This window comes from Syngnathoides biaculeatus, chromosome 4 (genome assembly GCF_019802595.1).
Source record: "Syngnathoides biaculeatus isolate LvHL_M chromosome 4, ASM1980259v1, whole genome shotgun sequence".
NCBI lineage: Eukaryota > Metazoa > Chordata > Actinopteri > Syngnathiformes > Syngnathidae > Syngnathoides > Syngnathoides biaculeatus.
In genome coordinates this window covers 23,323,954-23,342,942 of record NC_084643.1, presented here as the reverse complement: position 1 = coordinate 23,342,942, position 18,989 = coordinate 23,323,954, and the positions used below count along the sequence as shown (strand labels likewise).

Below are 18,989 nucleotides of genomic sequence, written 5' to 3'. Positions count from 1 at the left end.
TGAATCACGTGTGTAGTTTGCTATTGTGTTTGAATCCTATAAATGTGATTTTGACGCCGAAAACCGTTTTGGCCGTCAGATTTGCACTGTAAGAACAAGGAAGATTTGTATCTTTGTTGTTGGAAGGTAATAGGAGAAAACAATATATCCACGATATCAACAATTAGGACAATTTTAGTGGAGGCAGTGTGCTCGAGTTAGTAGTTCAATCCAGATCTAAATGTCTATTTTCCCAGACAGTGTAATAAAACATTTAAAATATTCTTGCTCAGTTTCACCTGCTTGGAGGTATGGTGGCCAACTGGTTTTCACATCTGCGTTGGAGTTCTGAGGAGCCAAAGTTCAAATCCAGACTTGTCTATGTGGAGTTTTCATGTTTTCTTGTTGCCTGTGTGAGTTTTCTCTAGATACATCCTTTTTCTCCTACATCCTCAAAACATGTATAGTAGGTTAAAGGAACACTCTCCCCGAAATTCATATGTACAATAAATCCTCCAATGTGAAGTAATATTATTATTACATATATTTTGGACATTAATTTAAAATAAAGAATATTTTTGAAATTGAAGCAAAATCTGTATGTGTGTCAGCTTTCACAGCCAAACATGGAGGAAACATCCTTGACTCCGCCCCTGACGTCGCCGGTGCTTAGCATTACAGACCATTCGTTCTAGCTAAGCCAAGATGCCGACGTGCATTGCAACAAAACTGAGAAAGCGCACCCAAATTTCTCCTTCTTTAACCTCCCATGGAGTTAACCTCACAGGATAAAGTTGTGGCTGTCACAGTTGAGGCTCATTCACCAGCAGGGGAAATTTGCACACATCTAATCATTACTGGTTATTAGTGCTTAGTTATAGCCTCTCGTGCTAATACTGTATAAGCAACAACATATTTTATGAGGCGGCACGGTAACGCAGCTGTTCTATCCCAGACTTCCGTGTCTGGAGTTTGCATGTTCTCCCCATGTCTGCGTGTGTGTAAATGTGCCTCCTACCCGTTGACAGCTGGGATAGACTCCAGCATTCCTGCGACTATCGTGCAGCTAAGAAAATGGATGGATGGATATATACGTGTAAGCACACAACACTTCCCGGTTAGTATTTATGGCGATGCGTGTATGCAAACCCCCTCCCCCCAACCCCCACTACCGCCGCCGGTGGATCGGGAGAAACTTTACTGCTTGAAAAGTACAACATGGTGTTAAAAAAAAAAAAAAAAAGTCTGGCCACCTGCTATATATTCTCTGCATCTAAACCAACTCGTCTGAAAAGCATCAAACCTCTGCCATCCATATAATGGGACTGTTATTGTTCGTCGTCAACACCACGCTCCTCCCAACACGTCGATTACCGTGTGTGTGTGTGTTCTGGCTCAAACGCTTGAACATTGTTATTTTTGTTTTGTTTGCTCAATGCCGTGAGTAGTAATAGCACAAAGCATCGACTCGTTGTTATTCTCGCTTTGTTGGCACAACACTTCCTGGTTACTATTCACGGCAATCTGCGCATGCGCAACCCCCCCCCCCCTTGCCGGTAGTTCACGAGAGGCTGACTGCTTGAAAAGTGCAATTGGGGGTGGGGGGGGGGAGTATGGCCACGCTTGCTGTATAATCCTTATATCGAAACCAACTCTCCTCAGAAAAGCATCAAATCTCCGCGGTCCATATAATAGGACTGTTATTGTTCCTCAGTGGTGCCACGCCCCCTCTATAACACATCACGTGTTGGATATGTGTAATCTGGCTCAAGCGCCCAGGCTTCAACATTGTACGTCATGCTACTTTTTTTTTTTTACTTTGTAATTATTTTTTCCACAAAAATCGTCCACAAAATGCTAGATAGTGGATGTTCTCCGTTCAGTGAAACGTATCCACGAGCAATGGGGGGTCAGAACAGGAAGCACTGCAGGCGTGGCAAACGCTGATTGGCTGTCACTTTTCCAGCCCGGCTCATTGGAATGTCTGAGCGAAAGAGGAATTTCGATAATACTTTTCCAATTTAGAGATGTTTCTTGGGGAAATCTGTAGATAACTCTGGCATTAAAAGAAACACTGAACCCTCATCTACTAACTTTTAACATGTACTCCCATTCCTATTAGTTTCGACAAAGTCTTCCTTTAACTGAGGACTAAATTGCCTGTAGGTACAGTATAAATGTGAGAGCGAATTATTGTTTATATGTGCCTTTTAATTTGCTGGTGACCAGTTCAGTGTGTAACCCGTTTCTTGCCCGATGATAGCAGGGGTAGGCACCAGAATGCCGTCGACCCTCGCGGGTATAAGCGGCATGGCAAATGGACGAATGAATAAATATCGTCTGCCTTTGATGATCGAGTTATTATTTTAAGTAGCCTACAATGTGAGAGACACACTATTCAGTTAATGATAGCTGTCCATTGTGGTTTGAGCCTAATGAAAGTGGAGCCAAGTCAAATCAATAAAAGTAATTATTACAATGGATCTTTGTATTCCCAAAACCACAGTAGATAGGCACATTTACATTACAGTCCAATACACAACATGTATGTGTATGTGAACCAAAGCACTGTAATGGATTTCTGTGAAACTCTAATTGACCTACAATTGCGTGTCATAAGAAGATCCATTTCAGTCTCTCCTTACCCATTAAGTGCAAGTTGCAATTTCACATTTCATGACAATTTGGTAGAATAGTATGCACTTCATCACACTAACCCTAACCCTATCACGTTGGACTGTTACTACTGCAATGCGACCAATATTGTATCTACGCGACGCAAGTACCGTAAAAAAAGTCAGAGTGGGTGGGTGTGGGATGTTTGGGGGCCTTATCTGCTGCCTCCAACATTGTGTGTGTCTCCGTGTGTAAGTAAACAGGAAGAGGCATTGGCTCTTTTCTAAAGATCGGTAAGGTAACAAGTGTCTCTTTTTACCATTGCCAAGTTGAGTTGCAGTTTTACTTGCATTTAATGTTTCTCATGGCGCTATCTTGCCTATGAGCGAATGCCACCTGCGCTGAATGTTTCCTTGCGCCACTGCTATACGGTCTCCTTTTGGTTGGATAAAGAGCTTTTGAGAAGTAACATAATGTAACTGAATTTCATTTAACCTTTATGTACTGAATAAAAAGCTAACAAAAAGGCATAAGTGAGTTCAAATGTAAATGGTCTAAAATGTCAACACTTTTTGTGTGTCAGATTAGTGCTTAACCATAACTCAAAACCCAAAACCCACAGTGTTCTTTTTGTCAAGAGTTTCAGCCCTCAGCAGTCCCTTCCTTAATAAAGCTAGATGCGCAGATCAAAACTGAAGCTCCTCGTTTCTTCACTCCGAACCTATGTCACTCTTAAAGATTTGTGTGCAGGTTTTGTCCGTGTACTCTGGCTTCCTGCTACACTTCAAAACCATTTACAATATGATAGATCAAGCGAACACCGTAAATTGCCTACATGTGTGTACGGTGGACAGGTATCAGTCTAGGGTGTACCACACCACTCATCCTCGTCAACTGGGACAGACGGCAGCTCAGGAAATGGACAGATGTATTGAGCGACTTTAATGTCTTGTGTACTTTATGAATGTCAATTCTGATTACTGTGTATGTTCGACAGTTGTCATCAACCAAGCCGTGCCGTGGTTTTGACACCAACTGTGGAAGATGAGCAAGTCTCCGACCCCAATGGAAACCCCAGTGCAGCGGAGTCCGAGTAATGGGGTCCCTGAGGGCCTCCTGTCTCCTCAGCATTCAACACCTGGTTCAGGACCACAGTTTAAGAAACACATCTCCAGCCTTCTTCAGAGTCCGGTGAGATCAGTGCGCTCAACTTACATACAGCATAAAAAAAAATGTAAACATGAACCAGACTATAAATTTGTACTTTGGTTCCGCTGCTGCGCCCATTTCTTGGGTACACCACCATCTAAGTTAGACACACCCAAATTTTTGATCTATAAGTACTCCATGTGGCAGCAGGGTGGTACGACTGGTGAGAGCATCAGCCTCACAGTTCTGTGGACCGGGGTTTAACCTGTGTGGAGATTTCATGTTCTCCTCGTGGCTAGGTTCCTTCAACATCAGAAAAACATGCAATAAGTGGGGACTCTAAATTGCCCCTGGGTGTGATTGTGAGGGTGATTGGTTATTTGATTCTATGTACCCTGCGATTGGCTGGCAACCAGTCGAGGGTGTACCCCGCCTCCTTGTAGATGGCTGGGATATTGTTCAGCACTCCCGTGACCCTTGTGAGGATAAGCGGCTCAGATAACAGATGGATGGAAGTACTCCATGTCAGAGCTTGATAATGACCTTCTTTCTTTTTTTCATCCAATCGCCAATAGCCATTTCTATTTTAATTGTGACGAGCCTAGGCCACTCACCAAGGCCATTTTTTTTTTTTAAATGGTTATATTTATCTCCAGGTGGAACAATGGACGACTGATTAGAGTGTCTGCCTAACAGTTCTGAGGACTAGGGTTTGAATCCCGGCCCTGCCGGTGTGAGTTCTTTCTGGGCACTCCGGTTTCCTCCCACATCACACGGATATTCATTAATTTGGGACTCTAACTTGACCTTAGGTGTGATTGTGAGCATGATTTGCCCTGCAATTGGATGGCAACCAGTTTAGGATGTATCCTGCCTCCTGCCTGACGGTAGTTGGGATAGTCTACAGCGCTCCCGTGACCTTTGTGAGGATAAGTGGCTCGGATAATGGATGGATGGAGATTAATCCCAGACACCATGAATCTATCACAATAAATGATAGTATCCTTGATGTGTTTTTTATGCAGCGGATACAATTATATTAAAGCATAATAATTCAAGTAGAAGAGCAAAGAATAATACATATTGGGACTGAAATCTAGAACAATAAAATATCTTAGATACTTAGATAAATTAAAAAAATAAGACTCGGCCCCTGTTCGCAAAAAATATTTTTAAATAGATATTAAACACTTGGAACACAGAGTCATTAGTACCAAAACAGGTTTCCAATTTGTCCAGAAAAAGTGTAAAGTAACAAAATTAATAACAGCACATGCAGATCTAAGCACCCTATAGATTTCTACTGGTTATCAAAAGTCTTTAGCATTTCTTTAAATGTTGGTTTATCAACATGTCTAATAGCTGTATCTTTCACTATAAAGCGAGTAACACTATCAATGCATGCGCAATACAGTCTACTGTACTGTATAATATTTATATTTGCTTTACTCGGCAACGGCTTCCTTAATTGCAAGCTGAGGGGAAATGTCCCGATTTTTTGGGTTTTTTTTTTTTTTTTAACCAGGTGAAATAAACTGGGTGATATTGTTGATTTTAATAGATTTTTTGTCACTTTGAGGTTTATGTTATGTTGTCAGTTATTGTTGTAACTTCTTGCAAATTTGACATATAAGCCTGCTAGTGTTAGCAGGATCCCTGTATTCATCTGGCTTCAACATAAAATATTCCCACATCGTTACTGTGACATTAGGTTTCAGAAAATAATTCAATTTAAGCACTTCAACTTTCTGTAATTGTACAGCTAAATGCAAGCTGCCAAAAACCTTAGCTTCAACAACACTAGCTCTCTAGCACTCTAGAGTCCTGACCCATTTGGGCTTGTCAACAGGGATAAAATGATGAGGTTATGACTGTGTCAGAAAATATATTTGTTCTCAAATATCACTTTTTCTGCTGATGCTCCACTCTTATATTACCAGTAAGCACTGTATACAGTATGCTTGTAGAATGGCTACATGCTACACAATTTATGAAGTACAACTTCAGATCAAAAATGTTTTTGAACTGTTGCTTTATTTGCAATTGTAAGGCTTTTTGAAATTGTACATATAATTGAGTAGAAAACATGTTTTTATATGAAGTTTTTTGTGTGTGCGTGTGTGTGTGTGTGTGTGTGTGTGGTGTGTGTGTGTGTGTGTGTGTGTGTGTGTGTGTGTTGTGTGTGTGTGTGTGTGTGTGTGCAGTCATTTAAGGAGGAATTGGATGCTCTAATCCAGGAACAGATGAAGAAAGGTGGCAGCTCATCAAACCTCTGGGCACTCAGACAGTTGGCTGACTACATGGCCTTGCATGGCTCACCTGCAACCCTACCAGTCTCCCCGTCTAGTATGTTTAAACTATGAAGTGCATTGTGCCGACAGTAAAATTGTCCTAATTGTTGATGTCGTGGATAGATTTGTTTGTCCTATTGCCTTCCAACAACAGCCAAAGAGACAACCAGTCAATCGGGATGGATTAATTTTAAACCATTTAATGGCAGTTTCTCAACACTACTCACTCTAAGTGATCTGTTTGATTCAATGAATTATGTAGGTAAATAATGTCAAAGATCATATTGCCGCTTCTGTTGTTCTTTTTTTTTCAATTTTAATATCACTCAGAGGAAGCCCAGGCAAATACAAAATGCAGTTTTCAAATAATTAAATTTATTAAGGCAAAAAAAAAAATAAAAAATCAAACCTTTCAGACAATGTGTGAAAAAGTAATTACACCCCAAACCTAATAACTTGATATGCAACGGGTTGTGGCTTATGTGAAAACTTATTACCAGAATTTCAAATTGGAGGGCTCTGAGATTGATGCTCTGGTATAATAATTTTATAATATAAAAAAAAAATATATATAATAATAATCCTTGTTCTTGTCATGGTGCAAGCACATTGTGCTCAAATAGCTTCAGGTAATAACCATCCAGTGTTTTTTTAGCACCAGTCCCATTCTTACATGTTTGTATTCTTTATGCAATCCATAATTTTTTGAGAAAAGTGTTCTATAGTGGGCTTTTTTAGTGGGGGAGGTATAGATTTTGAGAACAAGGCCGAAAGTGGCAATTTCCTAATGCAGCGTTGTGTCCAAACAATATATCATTGTCGGAATTTTATCTTTGTCAATCTTCCAGACATGATGATGGTAACACCCATTAATGACCTTCAAGGCTGTGATCCAGGCAGCATGGTGAAAGGGGAACGACTGATGCGCTGCAAGATTGCCAGTGTCCATCGTCTTTTTGACCTCTATGGCTGGGCCCAGATCAGTCACACCTGTCTCACTGTTTGTTTTTTGATTAGTTTTAAACACTGCTATTTGCAGTTGTTTATTATGACTCCAATTCTAGTGATATCATTTGTGATTGTGTTTTTTTTTTTTTTTTTTTAAATAACAGTTGCGAGTTAATAAAGAACAGGAACACTTCTTGGTGCTACCAGATGGACTGGCCTACAGTGAGGTTACTGGATCAAGCCTGGTAAGTAGTATTCCAAGACCCCTGCATTATTTCATAGAATACATTAAAAATATATTAGTAGTTCAACCTTATAAAGAGAACTCATTGAAATACTTTGAAATTCAAAAATTATGCTACGAGACTTCATTCTTTTTATTTTCAATTTCTTTTGAAAATTTGAGCTGATTAATTATAGATACTTATATAGCGTCATTTCATGCAATTAAATTTCAATTAATGCTTTATATCCTTTCTTTGCTGAAGCATGAGCAAGGGAAAAAAAGTCATATGGTTGAAGTTTAAAGGAGACATCCATCCTTCCCTTTTCTAAGATGCTTATCTTCACAAGGGTCGTGGGAGTCCTAGTGGTGATCCCACCCATATTCAGGCAGGAGGCAGGATATACTCTGAACTGGTTGTATAGAAGACGTGCCAATTTAAAAATAGTTACAAGCTGTTTTAATAACATTTGTTCCTAAAAATATCCACAAAGACCAATGCGGGACCGCGAATGGGCAAGGCCACTGTAGTATTATGTACAAAAACTGTAGACAAAACAAAACATATACACTAATACGAAAATAGTAATGCAATATCATGTCAACTGGTAAGCAAGACACAAGAAGAAGAGAGATGAATTCAAATCTTATTGCCCCAAATTGTCATATCTCTCGCTTGATAATAGTTAAAGTGGGACTGACATCCCTATAAACATTCTAAAATAGATATTGTAATGAAAAATACATATAACAGTATTCACTTCAATGTCTATACGAAAAAAAAAAGTAAGCGGAGAGTGCGTCATCCATGCACAAAGTTACGCAATTGAGTGTCCCTCGACATCCAAGTGGTCGCCATATTAGTTGCGTCCTTTGTCCTTGACATCACTTCAGCCGTTGAAAACGCGCAGTGCCTGCTACTATGGAAGCCGAACAACAGAGATATTCGCATTTTTCCGACGCCCCTTTTGACACCGAAGCTCTTTTCGAAAAGGACAACACCACACAACCGAGTGAAGTTACCGGGGCAATAACTAGACTATTTTTTCAAGCCCTCAGGGCAATATTACACTATTGTTTCGAGCCATATTCAGATGATATCCGATCACGGCCAAACCGCATCCCGTCCGATCCACTCCCGCGGCGGAGATGAGCCATCGCGGCTCATCGCAGCTGGCCGGTGTGGCTTGTGACAGAGCTGAGCGGTGCTGCTTTAGTCACAGTCGAGCCAGGGCGACTGAGTAACGCATTCTCGGCTGGGTTCTTCAGAGCCGCCCCCGTTGCAAAGCCCGACGCGCAGCTTTCGCAGAAGCTGTGACCGCCTAAAGCAGCGTCTCAGCTGGTGTGGCTGAGTTTAGGTCGGCATGGTGGCATATAAGGAGGAGGTGGAGCCGAGCTATGCTGCTTTTAGGGGCATGTTCAAAGTCGCCGCAGTCGGCGATGAACACTATCGAGACTCTGTTGGCTGGGCGAAGTGGACATCGACACCTTTCATACGCAGATCTTTTGTTAGGTTATGAGAGAGACCGATTACGTGGTCCGCCCCAAACTATTATTTTTTTTTTAGTAGCTGTATGCGCACATCAACACATTTCATACGCGGATCTTTTGGTACGTTAGGAGAGTGACCGATTACGTGGTCCGCCCCAAATTATTATTTACACAGCTACCTGTTATTTGGAACCCACGAAGCGGTCTTCCTCTGCACCCGTGGTCTCTTTCAAACTTATGAAGGGTAATTCCATTCTCCGGAATTTTCAAGCAAAGTCCAGCAATGCAATGACCCAGCATTTTGGCGAACACGAAGGAACAACGAGCTACCTTCCCGGAGGTAAAACTAATGGAAACAAACGAGTCCACGAGGGGGCGCCGCTGTCCTTTACGTCATTTACTGCTTCTTCTCGAAAACAGATCCCTGAGAGGATTTTTATGGCAGGAGTTACAAAAAGCTGTAAATCCCGTTTTGTGGTGAAAAAACACATGGGACCATATTGGCTGTGGGGTTTTCATTAATAATATACCAAAAATCATCCGTTTGACGACACTTGACCTTTAAAAGTGCCAACTCTTATTCCTTTCCAGATCTCCTCTGGGATGCATGCAAAACAGTAATTAGCAAAAAAACAAAAAGGGGGCCTGATTACTAAAATGCTGCCCCCTAAACCATAAAACAACAAGTTCCCCATGGCAACAATATCACATCCAAGTAATGACAGTCACACAATTCTACTCTCTCATTCACACCAACTGCTGCGCGAAGGCGCAGAATAACAGATGGCAACACTTCCCTTCAATGAATGCCATAGCCAATCTTATGAAAAAACAAACAAACATCCACAACAGAGTATTTGTGTGCGTATCCATGTCACCAACGAGACACACCACCAAACCCACATGCTTTCCACCCCCACGTCAATAACTTGTATGAAAAAAAATAAATTAAATCAAATTAGGTAATGATAAGAAACTAATGCTGATAATATGTGTAGCCACTGCTCATCTGAGCCAACACTCCAGTTCTGCTCACCTTTTGGGTTTGACCTGATTATGCTTCAATGGAGTAGTTCAACAGCCAGACTGGTGTTACTTGAAAATGCTGGATCTTCGCTCAGCCAAGCTGTCAAATTTTATGACAGATTATCTTTGTGTATGTGTGTGTGGGTGCATATTTGTGTGGGCGGGGTCGGTGATATTGTGTACATGAGTTGAATTTAGCAAAATTAATAGTAGTGCTCTTAGATTTTCAGAAGTAGACAGCTAACAAAAGTTTGCGTTGTACTGTACAACTAATTTAATTTCACACTTGGGCAGGGACTCCAGAGACGTACTAATTTGTATACAGGCAAATAAAAAGTCCTTCCATCCATTTCCCAAGCCGGTTATCCTCACAAAGGTCACAGGAGTGCCGGAGCCTAAAACATCTAACTTCGGGCAAAAGGTGGACTACATCTTGAACTGGTCGCCAGTCAGTTGCAGGGCACATATCGACACCATGACTGAGCGGAAATAGACCCCACGCTGTCCACACCAAAGTCAGGCGTATGCCACTACATCATCAGTCACTCAAATAAAGAGTCATTCATTCATTCATCTTTTACTACTTATCCGAGGACAGGTCATGGGGGCAGTAGCTTTAACAGGGAATCCCAGACTTAATTTACCACACCCACTGCATCAAGCTCTTTCAAGGGTGATCCCGAGGCGTTCCCAGGCCAGCTGAGACACGTACTCTCTCCAGCATGTCCTGGATCATCCTCTGAGCTTCTCACCAATCTCTAAAGGAGAGCCCAGACACCCTATGGAGGACCCCAAGGTACTTGACCTCCTCCACTTGGAGCAGGATCTAATGCCCAACTGGTGAGGGCATGTCACCCTTTTCTGACTGAAGACCATGGTCTCAGATTTGGAGGTGGTGATTCTCATTTCAGCCGCTTCACACTCGACTGCCACCAAACCACACCCCCTCTACACTATGGCTGTGCCTAGAGATTCTGTCCATAAAAGTTATGAACAGAATAGGTGACAAAGGGCAGCCTTGACAGAATCCAACTCTCATCGGAAACAAATCCGACTTACTGCCGGCAATGCGGACCAAACTCTGACACTGGTCATACAGGGACTGAACAGCCCGTATCAGGGGGTTCGATACCCCATAACCCCGAAGGACCCCCAACAGAACTCCCTGAGGGACATGGCCAAACGACTTCCCCAAGTCCACAAAACACATGTAGACTGGTTGGGCGAACTCCCAAGGACCCTTGAGAATCCTGCCGAGGGTGTAGAGCTGGTCCACTTTTCCAAAGCCAGGATGAAAACCACTTTGCTCCTCCTGAATCTGAGATTCGACTTCCACACGGAGCCTCCTCCCCAACACCCCTGAACAGATCTTACCAGGAAGACTGAGGAGAGTATTTGGAACATACCCTCTTGTCCCCCTTCTTAAAAAGGGGGACCAACACCTCAGTGTCCCAAATTAGAGGCACTGTCCTTAATGTCTGTGTGATGTTACAAAAGTGTGTCAACCAGGACAGCCCCATAACATACAGAGTCTTTAGGAATACTGGTTGAATCTCATCTACCCCTGGGGCCTTAACGTCAAGGAGTTATTTAACCATCTCGGTGACCTCAACCCCAGAAATTGGATAGCCTGTCTCAGAGAATCTGGACTCTGCGTCCTCATTGTGTCAGTGGAATAGAGTAGGATGTTTTCAAAGAATTCTCCCCACAACTCCCAATGTCCAGAGTTGAGGTCAGCAGACCCCACACTATACACAGTGTTGACAATGCACTGCTTCCCCCTCCCGAGATGCTGGATGATGGACCAGAATTTCTTCAAAGCCATCTGGAAGTCTTTCTCTATGCCCTCACCAAAAAACACCCATGCCCAGGTTTTTGCTTCACTGACCAATAAAGCTGCATTCCGCTTAGCTATCATGTACCCATCAGCTGCTGCATGAGTCCCACGGGCCAGAAATGCCCGATAAAACTCCCTCAGCTTGACTGCATCCCTCACTATTTGTGTCCACCAACTACGCTACGACAGGCACCGACCACCGTACGGCCACAGCTCCAGTCTGCCACCTTGGCAATAGAGGCACGAAACACATTCCACTTCCCACCTCCTCCTGAACATGAGTAAAGTTCTTTTGTAGATGGGAGTTGCAACTCCTTCTGACGGGATTCTGCCAGACATTCCCAGCAGAGTCTCACATTACGTTTGGGAACTGGCACGTCGAACCGCCATCTCCCCCCACCATTGGAGCCAACTCACCACGAGATGGTGATCAGTTGACAGCTCTGACCCTCTCTTCACCAAAGTGTCCAAGACATGCGGTCGTAAATCCGACGACATGACCACAAAGTCGATCATCGGACAGCGATCCAGGGTGTCCTGGTGCCAGGTGGCCATATGTGGCCAAAAAGGGTGACTACTCTGAATTGTTGTTTGGTGCATAGGCACAAACATCAGTCAGGACCTGTCCCCCAAAGGCAGAGGAAGGCTATCCTCTCTTCCACCTGGGTGAACCCCAACATGCGACCGCCAAGCCCGGGGCAATAAGTGTACCCACACCTGCTCAGCCCCTCTCACCATTAGTTACTCCAAAGTGGAACAAAGTCCAACCCCTGTAAAGAGGCCTCCTACCAGAACCCAAGCTGTGTGGGCCCAAGTCAGAACTTCTCAACATCATACACCAGCTTGTGCTCCTTGCCTACCAGAGAGGTGAGGGTAAAGGTTAGGACATTCCACGCTAGAGCGAGCTTCTGTAGCCAAGGATCAGATCACCAAGGTCCCTGCCATCAACAACTGCCCACCTCACATTGCATGTGACCCTTATGGCCCCTCCCACAGGAGGTGAGCCAATGGGGAGGTGGACCCACGTTAACCTTTCCGTCTGTGCCCAGCCGACCCCCATGGGTGCAGGCCCGGGTACCAGGCGCTCGCCTTTGAGCCCCACCTCCAGGCATGGCTCCAGACTGGGACAATGATGACCTGTGCCCGGGCTCATTTTATGAGTTCTACTCATCATAAGGGTTTATGGAGCCGTGCCCTGTCTCGTCCCTCACCTCTGACTTTTTTACTGTGGGTAACTGTACCAGGGGCATGAAACTCGAGACAACTTAGCTCCTACGATCATTGAGACACACAAACCCCTCCACCATGATAAGGACACGGCTCATGATAGTGAAATAAAGCCATTTTTTCATATGTCCCCTTTGAGATAGCAAATATGTTTGTTTCATAGCGTGGACGTTGTAATTTGTAGGTCATACTAATGGTGATGTGATTTTCAGGTGAAGGTGAATATCTTGGGTGAAATCGTGGAGAAGGGTAGTACTAACCTTGGTGTGGACACAGAGAAGTTTAGCCTGCACTCAGCCATCTATTCAGCCCGACCGGATGCTCGCTGTCTACTTCACCTCCACACACCAGCCACAGCGGCTGTAAGTTATCCTGGGATCTCGTGAGCGAATTGCTGACTTCCTGTACTTGTCTTAAATAAAATATGACATCCCTCCTGCCACCTTTTAGTTCACCATTACGTTTAATGACATTGAAAAGGCATATAGCAAATCACTATAGTGAAATACTACACTATATGTTAGTCTGACAGCAAACTTTGTGATCGTTCACCAACAATTTCTGTCTTTAGGTGTCAGCTATGAAATGTGGTCTTCTGCCATTGTCCCATGAAGCCCTACTTGTTGGTGATGTAGCCTATTATGAATACAACGGAGTAATGGAGGCAGAGGAAGACCGTGTGGAGGTTCAGAAGAGCCTTGGGCCCACTTGTAAGGTTAGCCCCTTCTGTGTTTTATTTAGCAGTGATCTTGTGCTTTCGTCAAGGGTCCAAAGAATGAATATCTCATTAGTGAATGTGGTACTTCTCTGAGATGAGAGCTTTTAAGAATGCCGTCTGATTGCACATGGATAGACATCTAATTCTTCAACTGTTTTAATCCAACCTTATTGTCGATTTCAATTATGTGAAGGTACTGGTGCTTAGAAATCACGGCATAGTCGCCCTAGGGGAGTCTGTGGAAGAGGCCTTCTATGCAATCTACCACATTCAGGCTGCCTCTCAAATCCAGGTACACGCATACAAATTCTATATGTAATTCAAATGTAATTCATATGTAATTCATATGTAATTCAGGTTTGGTGGAATCCGAACCATTGCAGAATTCTAAAATTATTTAATTTGATTATTCAATTTACTGTCTGTCCCAGGTATCAGCATTGTGCAGTGCTGGTGGTGAACAAAACCTGATTTTACTTGACCGGACCACCCATAAACCCAGTCATGCCGGCACTGTGGGCCGGGCTGGCTCTACTTTTGGCCCAATGCAAAAGAGCCGTATTGGAGAACATGAGTTTGAAGCCCTCATGAGAACTTTAGATAATTTGGTGAGTTCAAAAAAATATATCTATATATTTTAATTTGCATTTAATGTAATTATTTTTGCAGGAAGAACACATAGCAGTGGGGAAAAAAAAACATTCAATGTGGAGTAACAGCATCATGAAAAAGCTACCTTTTATCTGGTAGAACTTCCATCCATTTAACTTGCCAGTTTCTATACAGCTTCTCCTCATTTGTATCATTTGTGCGCTGGACTGAACTGGCTGCCAGCCAGTTGCAGGTCACGTGTAGAAAATCAATCATTCACACTCAAATTCGCAACAAAGGACAATTTAGAGCAGTGGTCTTCAACTGTTGTGACACTGGGACATGCATTTTCCTATTGTTGCCAAGTCGTTGCCCATCTTCAAAGAGGTTAAGAACAATAAAAAAACTTTGGTATGAAAATACCACAGTACCACCACAGATACTTTGCTTGACAGGACTTCTGCCAGGCAAATCCAGATCTGCAATTTATTTGTTTACAGCGTAAACTAGTGGATACAGAACAAGGAAGTAACACTTCTTATCGCTTTCCCAGTCTGTTTCGAGTGGTAACATGGTACACTTCTACTGTTGTGGAAAAAATTGGAATAGGAAAACATGCAATTTTTTGTCACCCTATCTCTAAGGGAGAGCCCAGACATGCTGCAGTGCAAATTCATTTGAGCCACTTGTATCCGGAATCCTGGTCTTTCAGTCACGACCCACAACTCGTGGCCATAGGTGAGGGTAAGAACGTAGACCATTAAAAAGCTTTTCGTGTTAGCTCCTTCTTCGTCACAACAGACCGATATAAGGGCTTTTGGGCTCTGCCAACAGGCACTTGCCTTTGACCCCTACTACCAGGCCTTGCTCTAGAAGGGGGCCTCGGTGACCTGCATTGGGGCGACGGAAACCTCTCAATTTATTTTGTTCACAATGGGAGTTGTCTGAGCTGTGCTTTATCTGGTCGATCACCTTGACCTCTTTCTCGTGGGTGACCCTATCGGGCGTGACAACAGCTCCTAGGATCATTGGCACATAAACCCCTCAACCACATTAAGGTGACGCTTAATGGAGGGTTTCTCCATGAACCAAACTCATGGGCAGGTGGGTAAACAAATAAATGCTTAAGTATCAGTGGTGGCTGACTCCAATTTCCTCCATCGCCCCCAAAACATGCACAGTAAATTAAATGAAGACTCTAAACAGTCGATTGGTATAAACATGCGTGCAAGTGGATATTTGTTTTTATGTGCTCTGCCATTGACTGGTAACTAGTTTAGTGCGTCGCCTGCCTCCTGCCTGTTGTTTGGCTCCAGGAAACCCGGGACCCTAGAACTGGATGGATGAATCATATTGGTTGAAGAGAAATTTTTTTTCTACCGGTTAGAAATTGTCTATATTTATCAGTGAGCCCTTGCCTCTTCGTCTATTCCAGGGTTACCGTACTGGCTACGCCTACCGTTTTCCATTGCTGCTGGAACGATCACGGTCACAAACACGAAAGGATATAGAGGTTCCTGCAACCACCACAGCCTTTCACCAGTTCGACGATGACGGTGTTCCTCTGGGTCTCAAGCAGCACCCATTTACCCAGCGTCAGCAGCAGGAGAGAACTCGATGGCTCAACACACCCAATACCTACCAGAAAGTCAGCCAGGAACAAGCCAGTCCTGGACACATGCGTACCACTGTAAGTCTGTCATGCTGGAAATCTGATTAGTTTGGGGAATGCACTCTAATGGCTGATTATGTGCTTGGACCAATCGTCAAAACATACAAATAAGCCTTTAATTAGGGGAATTTATGGCTTGTTAGGTTGTTGGACATCTGTGGCAATCTTGCTCACTTGAAGCATGGTTTCGACAGGAGTTTCCCATTTTTTTGTCTCTTCCCCCTCACTCCACTTGGACAAAATTTTCGGCACAAATATGGTTTTTACTTTGCCCTGAATGTTGTTTTTAGCATTAGCTCACTCCATGTCCAATGTCAAATAAATAAGTTGGAATTGGTCACCGAGACCTAATGGACTTGAATGGAACAGTAATGCTGAAGTTAGTTAGTCTGTCAGTCAGTGAAGTTGAAACACTGATGGGATGATCAGACTACAGGATTTTAGCGCAGATATTGGCCTTGATTAGCTATCACAGATGATTTCACACATCAGGCCCAACATATTTTCTCGGAAACCACAAAAATTCTTGAACTTCTTGTAGTGTGACATTACCCACACACACTTTGATGTCGCCCAATAGGATTGCATATTGTCAAGAGAGACTCCTGTATTTGCTGTTGTCGCATACTTGCAAGCTATTGTCAACATTTTTTCAGGCGCACAAAGAAATGTTTACTGAATATTTATAGCATGATTTGACAGAATTCCGGCATGTTTATATAAGACTGCCAGTGCAAGGACCAGCTTGTTAGGATACATACTTTGTTGCCTGCCTTGCGGGCTGTATTGTACTAAAAGTGTCTGAACATACCTCCAGGAATTCTTGAATGAACGTCCTCTCCCGAGCAACGGTGACAGCTACCACGTTTTTCCTCATTTTCTTCTTTTTTTTTTTAACCCCCTAACAACACACTGCTGCAGCGTATTGTTGTTATCATTGGCAAGGTAATAATTCTATTCGGTTACGTAGACTGGTGACATTTTCTGGTTCTTCAATATTGTTTGATTTGACAAAATAAAGCCCGGTGATCGTAAAAGAGTGGATGCGGTCGTATACGTCGTCACTAATCAATTCTATTTCTCAATCAACATCAATTATAAGAAGAAACGACAGTCGATGCTAAGAAACTCCACTATGACAATACATACAGAGTGTCCCAAAAAATGTATACACACTTTAAATAATTGTAAACTTGATGTTTATTATAACTCAAATAATTTTTAACATTAAAGAATTTACAAATATCATTATTTAAAGTGTGTATACATTTTTTGGGATACCGTGTATATATAGTGTTGCCACTGTCTGCCCAAGTTACGCAGGATTTTACGACAATAGTCTATCATGCAATCTTGTAAGACCAAAGTTGTCTTGTAATCTGATCCAGGCATTGATTGGAAGTTTGGAGTGCTACCAAGATTTGAAGGTAGTCTCACTTCACCAGTCATTCTCCCACCCCACCAACTCTCTACATTGGGAGTGTCTGACCAAAGCTGCGTCGCCCCTCACCAATATGGACTAACACGATTTTCAAACATGCCTATTGAATAGTTGAATAGTGAAAGAGAAAGCATTTACAGCTTCAACTGAACAATGGCGCTAGCAATACTAAGCAATAATTGGCACTGTAAAGAAGTCAAGTTGCGCTGGGGTTGGGGGTGCTGCCAGAGTTGGATGTATTGAAAATTGGATGTGTTCCATGACAATGGGAGGAGCTGGTTCTCCCTTTGTTTACCACCTCCATCTCACCTCACTGTAGCCCTGCATTGCAGAGGACTACTGGACTCCACTGGGTTTGCTGCAGTGCAGAGTCTGCCCTCTAATGGCAAAACAAATGTGCACCTTCAAGAGGAGGCTGGAGTACAGTTTGGAAGCCTTTATATCATAAAATAGCAATGAGAAAAGAGAGCATTATTGAGGGTTTTGTTAACAATGTTTAACTGTTGTCTCTCTTCCTCAGTGGATGAAGACGGAGGAAGTGACACAAGCTGGTAGTACATCAATCAAGATAGAAAACCCAAACCAGTTTGTACCTCTTTTTACCAACCCTCGAGAAGTGATCGAGACACGAAACAAGGTACCTTATTACTATGAACAACATACTGGTGTTCAAGTGCAAAACACTTGTCTTGGTCTATCCTTCCTCCTCAGATCAGACAGCAGAATCAGCAAGACATGAAGACAGCAGGGCCCCAGTCTCAAGTCCTTGCCAGTGTGGTAACAGATGATAGTCCTCCGGTAAAACGCAATTTCTACACACCTACATTAGTGTAAAGTAATTACAAAAGTAAATATCGTGTATAGTAAATAAAAACAAATAAATAAAAGCAGTGCATTTAAACAAGGGTAAAATTCAAAATTACGATAATTTCCTGACATTTGGAACACTGCACACAACATTCAAAATCAAAGCATGTGGAAAAAAAATCTTTTGTGAAAATGGGAAAACACATTGTTTAACATGAGTAGTGTTTGTAAATTTTGTATTCCTTTCTAATGTAAAGATGAAAAGATGAAATCTGTCTGTATGAGGTACAATATTGATAAATTTATCTCAACCACAAGCTAGTCCAATAAATAGTTTTAAGAAGAGGAGCCTACCATCAATATGATTCCAAAGCTTTTCAACATACAACTTCTGGTAAAAAAAAAATTGTGTTCTGTTCATTTTGATATGAAAGTACATGGATCAATGCTCTCCTTCACTATAGAAGAAGAAAAGATACATATATTTAGATCGCCTTTTTTAAACTGCCCTCTGTGTTCCCTGTAGATTTCTCTTTGATCTAATTGACTAAACAAAAACATGTTCTCATTTAAACATATTAGGGGAAGAAGTTCTCTCTTAAAACTTGAGTTATGTGGAAATGGGGTTTTCTCATACTTTATCCGTGTAAAGTCGTGGCAATTGCTAATATATGCTATTTTAATTAGTGCACAATTTACATACAGTCTCAATGACGTTATTTAGATATGACATAATGAGATTCACCTATAATGACCTTGCACATAAAGCTGTATGTTGAAGAGCTTTAGCTAAACCAAACGTATGAACCTATGACGGAGAATAAAAACTGGACTGCACACTCTGCATCCATCATTGGGTCCGCCATGGTTAACAGGCTCTGACGTCTGGTCAGGGTAAAAAGTATGGTAAACATACACACATTGTTATGGAAAATGATGCGATAAATATATATAATAATTAATTATGAAGGTT

The 18,989-nt window shown here is 42.5% G+C and overlaps 1 protein-coding gene across 4 annotated transcripts in view; it reads left to right on the top strand.

The window, feature by feature from the left end:
- add2 (adducin 2 (beta)) overlaps positions 1 to 18,989 on the top strand; it is a 33,722-nt gene that overhangs the window by 6,141 nt on the left and 8,592 nt on the right. For 2 of the 4 annotated variants that reach the window (XM_061817869.1, XM_061817866.1), the window contains exons 3-13: positions 3,593 to 3,786; positions 5,949 to 6,090; positions 6,884 to 7,035; positions 7,148 to 7,228; positions 13,000 to 13,149; positions 13,359 to 13,502; positions 13,699 to 13,797; positions 13,937 to 14,113; positions 15,532 to 15,786; positions 17,730 to 17,846; positions 17,921 to 18,007. In XM_061817869.1, the coding sequence (XP_061673853.1) occupies positions 3,640 to 3,786; positions 5,949 to 6,090; positions 6,884 to 7,035; positions 7,148 to 7,228; positions 13,000 to 13,149; positions 13,359 to 13,502; positions 13,699 to 13,797; positions 13,937 to 14,113; positions 15,532 to 15,786; positions 17,730 to 17,846; positions 17,921 to 18,007 (1,551 nt within the window). In that variant the 5' untranslated portion in view covers positions 3,593 to 3,639. Of the gene's footprint in view, positions 1 to 2,808; positions 2,894 to 3,592; positions 3,787 to 5,948; positions 6,091 to 6,883; positions 7,036 to 7,147; positions 7,229 to 12,999; positions 13,150 to 13,358; positions 13,503 to 13,698; positions 13,798 to 13,936; positions 14,114 to 15,531; positions 15,787 to 17,729; positions 17,847 to 17,920; positions 18,008 to 18,989 lie in introns of those variants that run through there. The other 2 variants (XM_061817867.1, XM_061817868.1) reach the window with 2 other exon arrangements.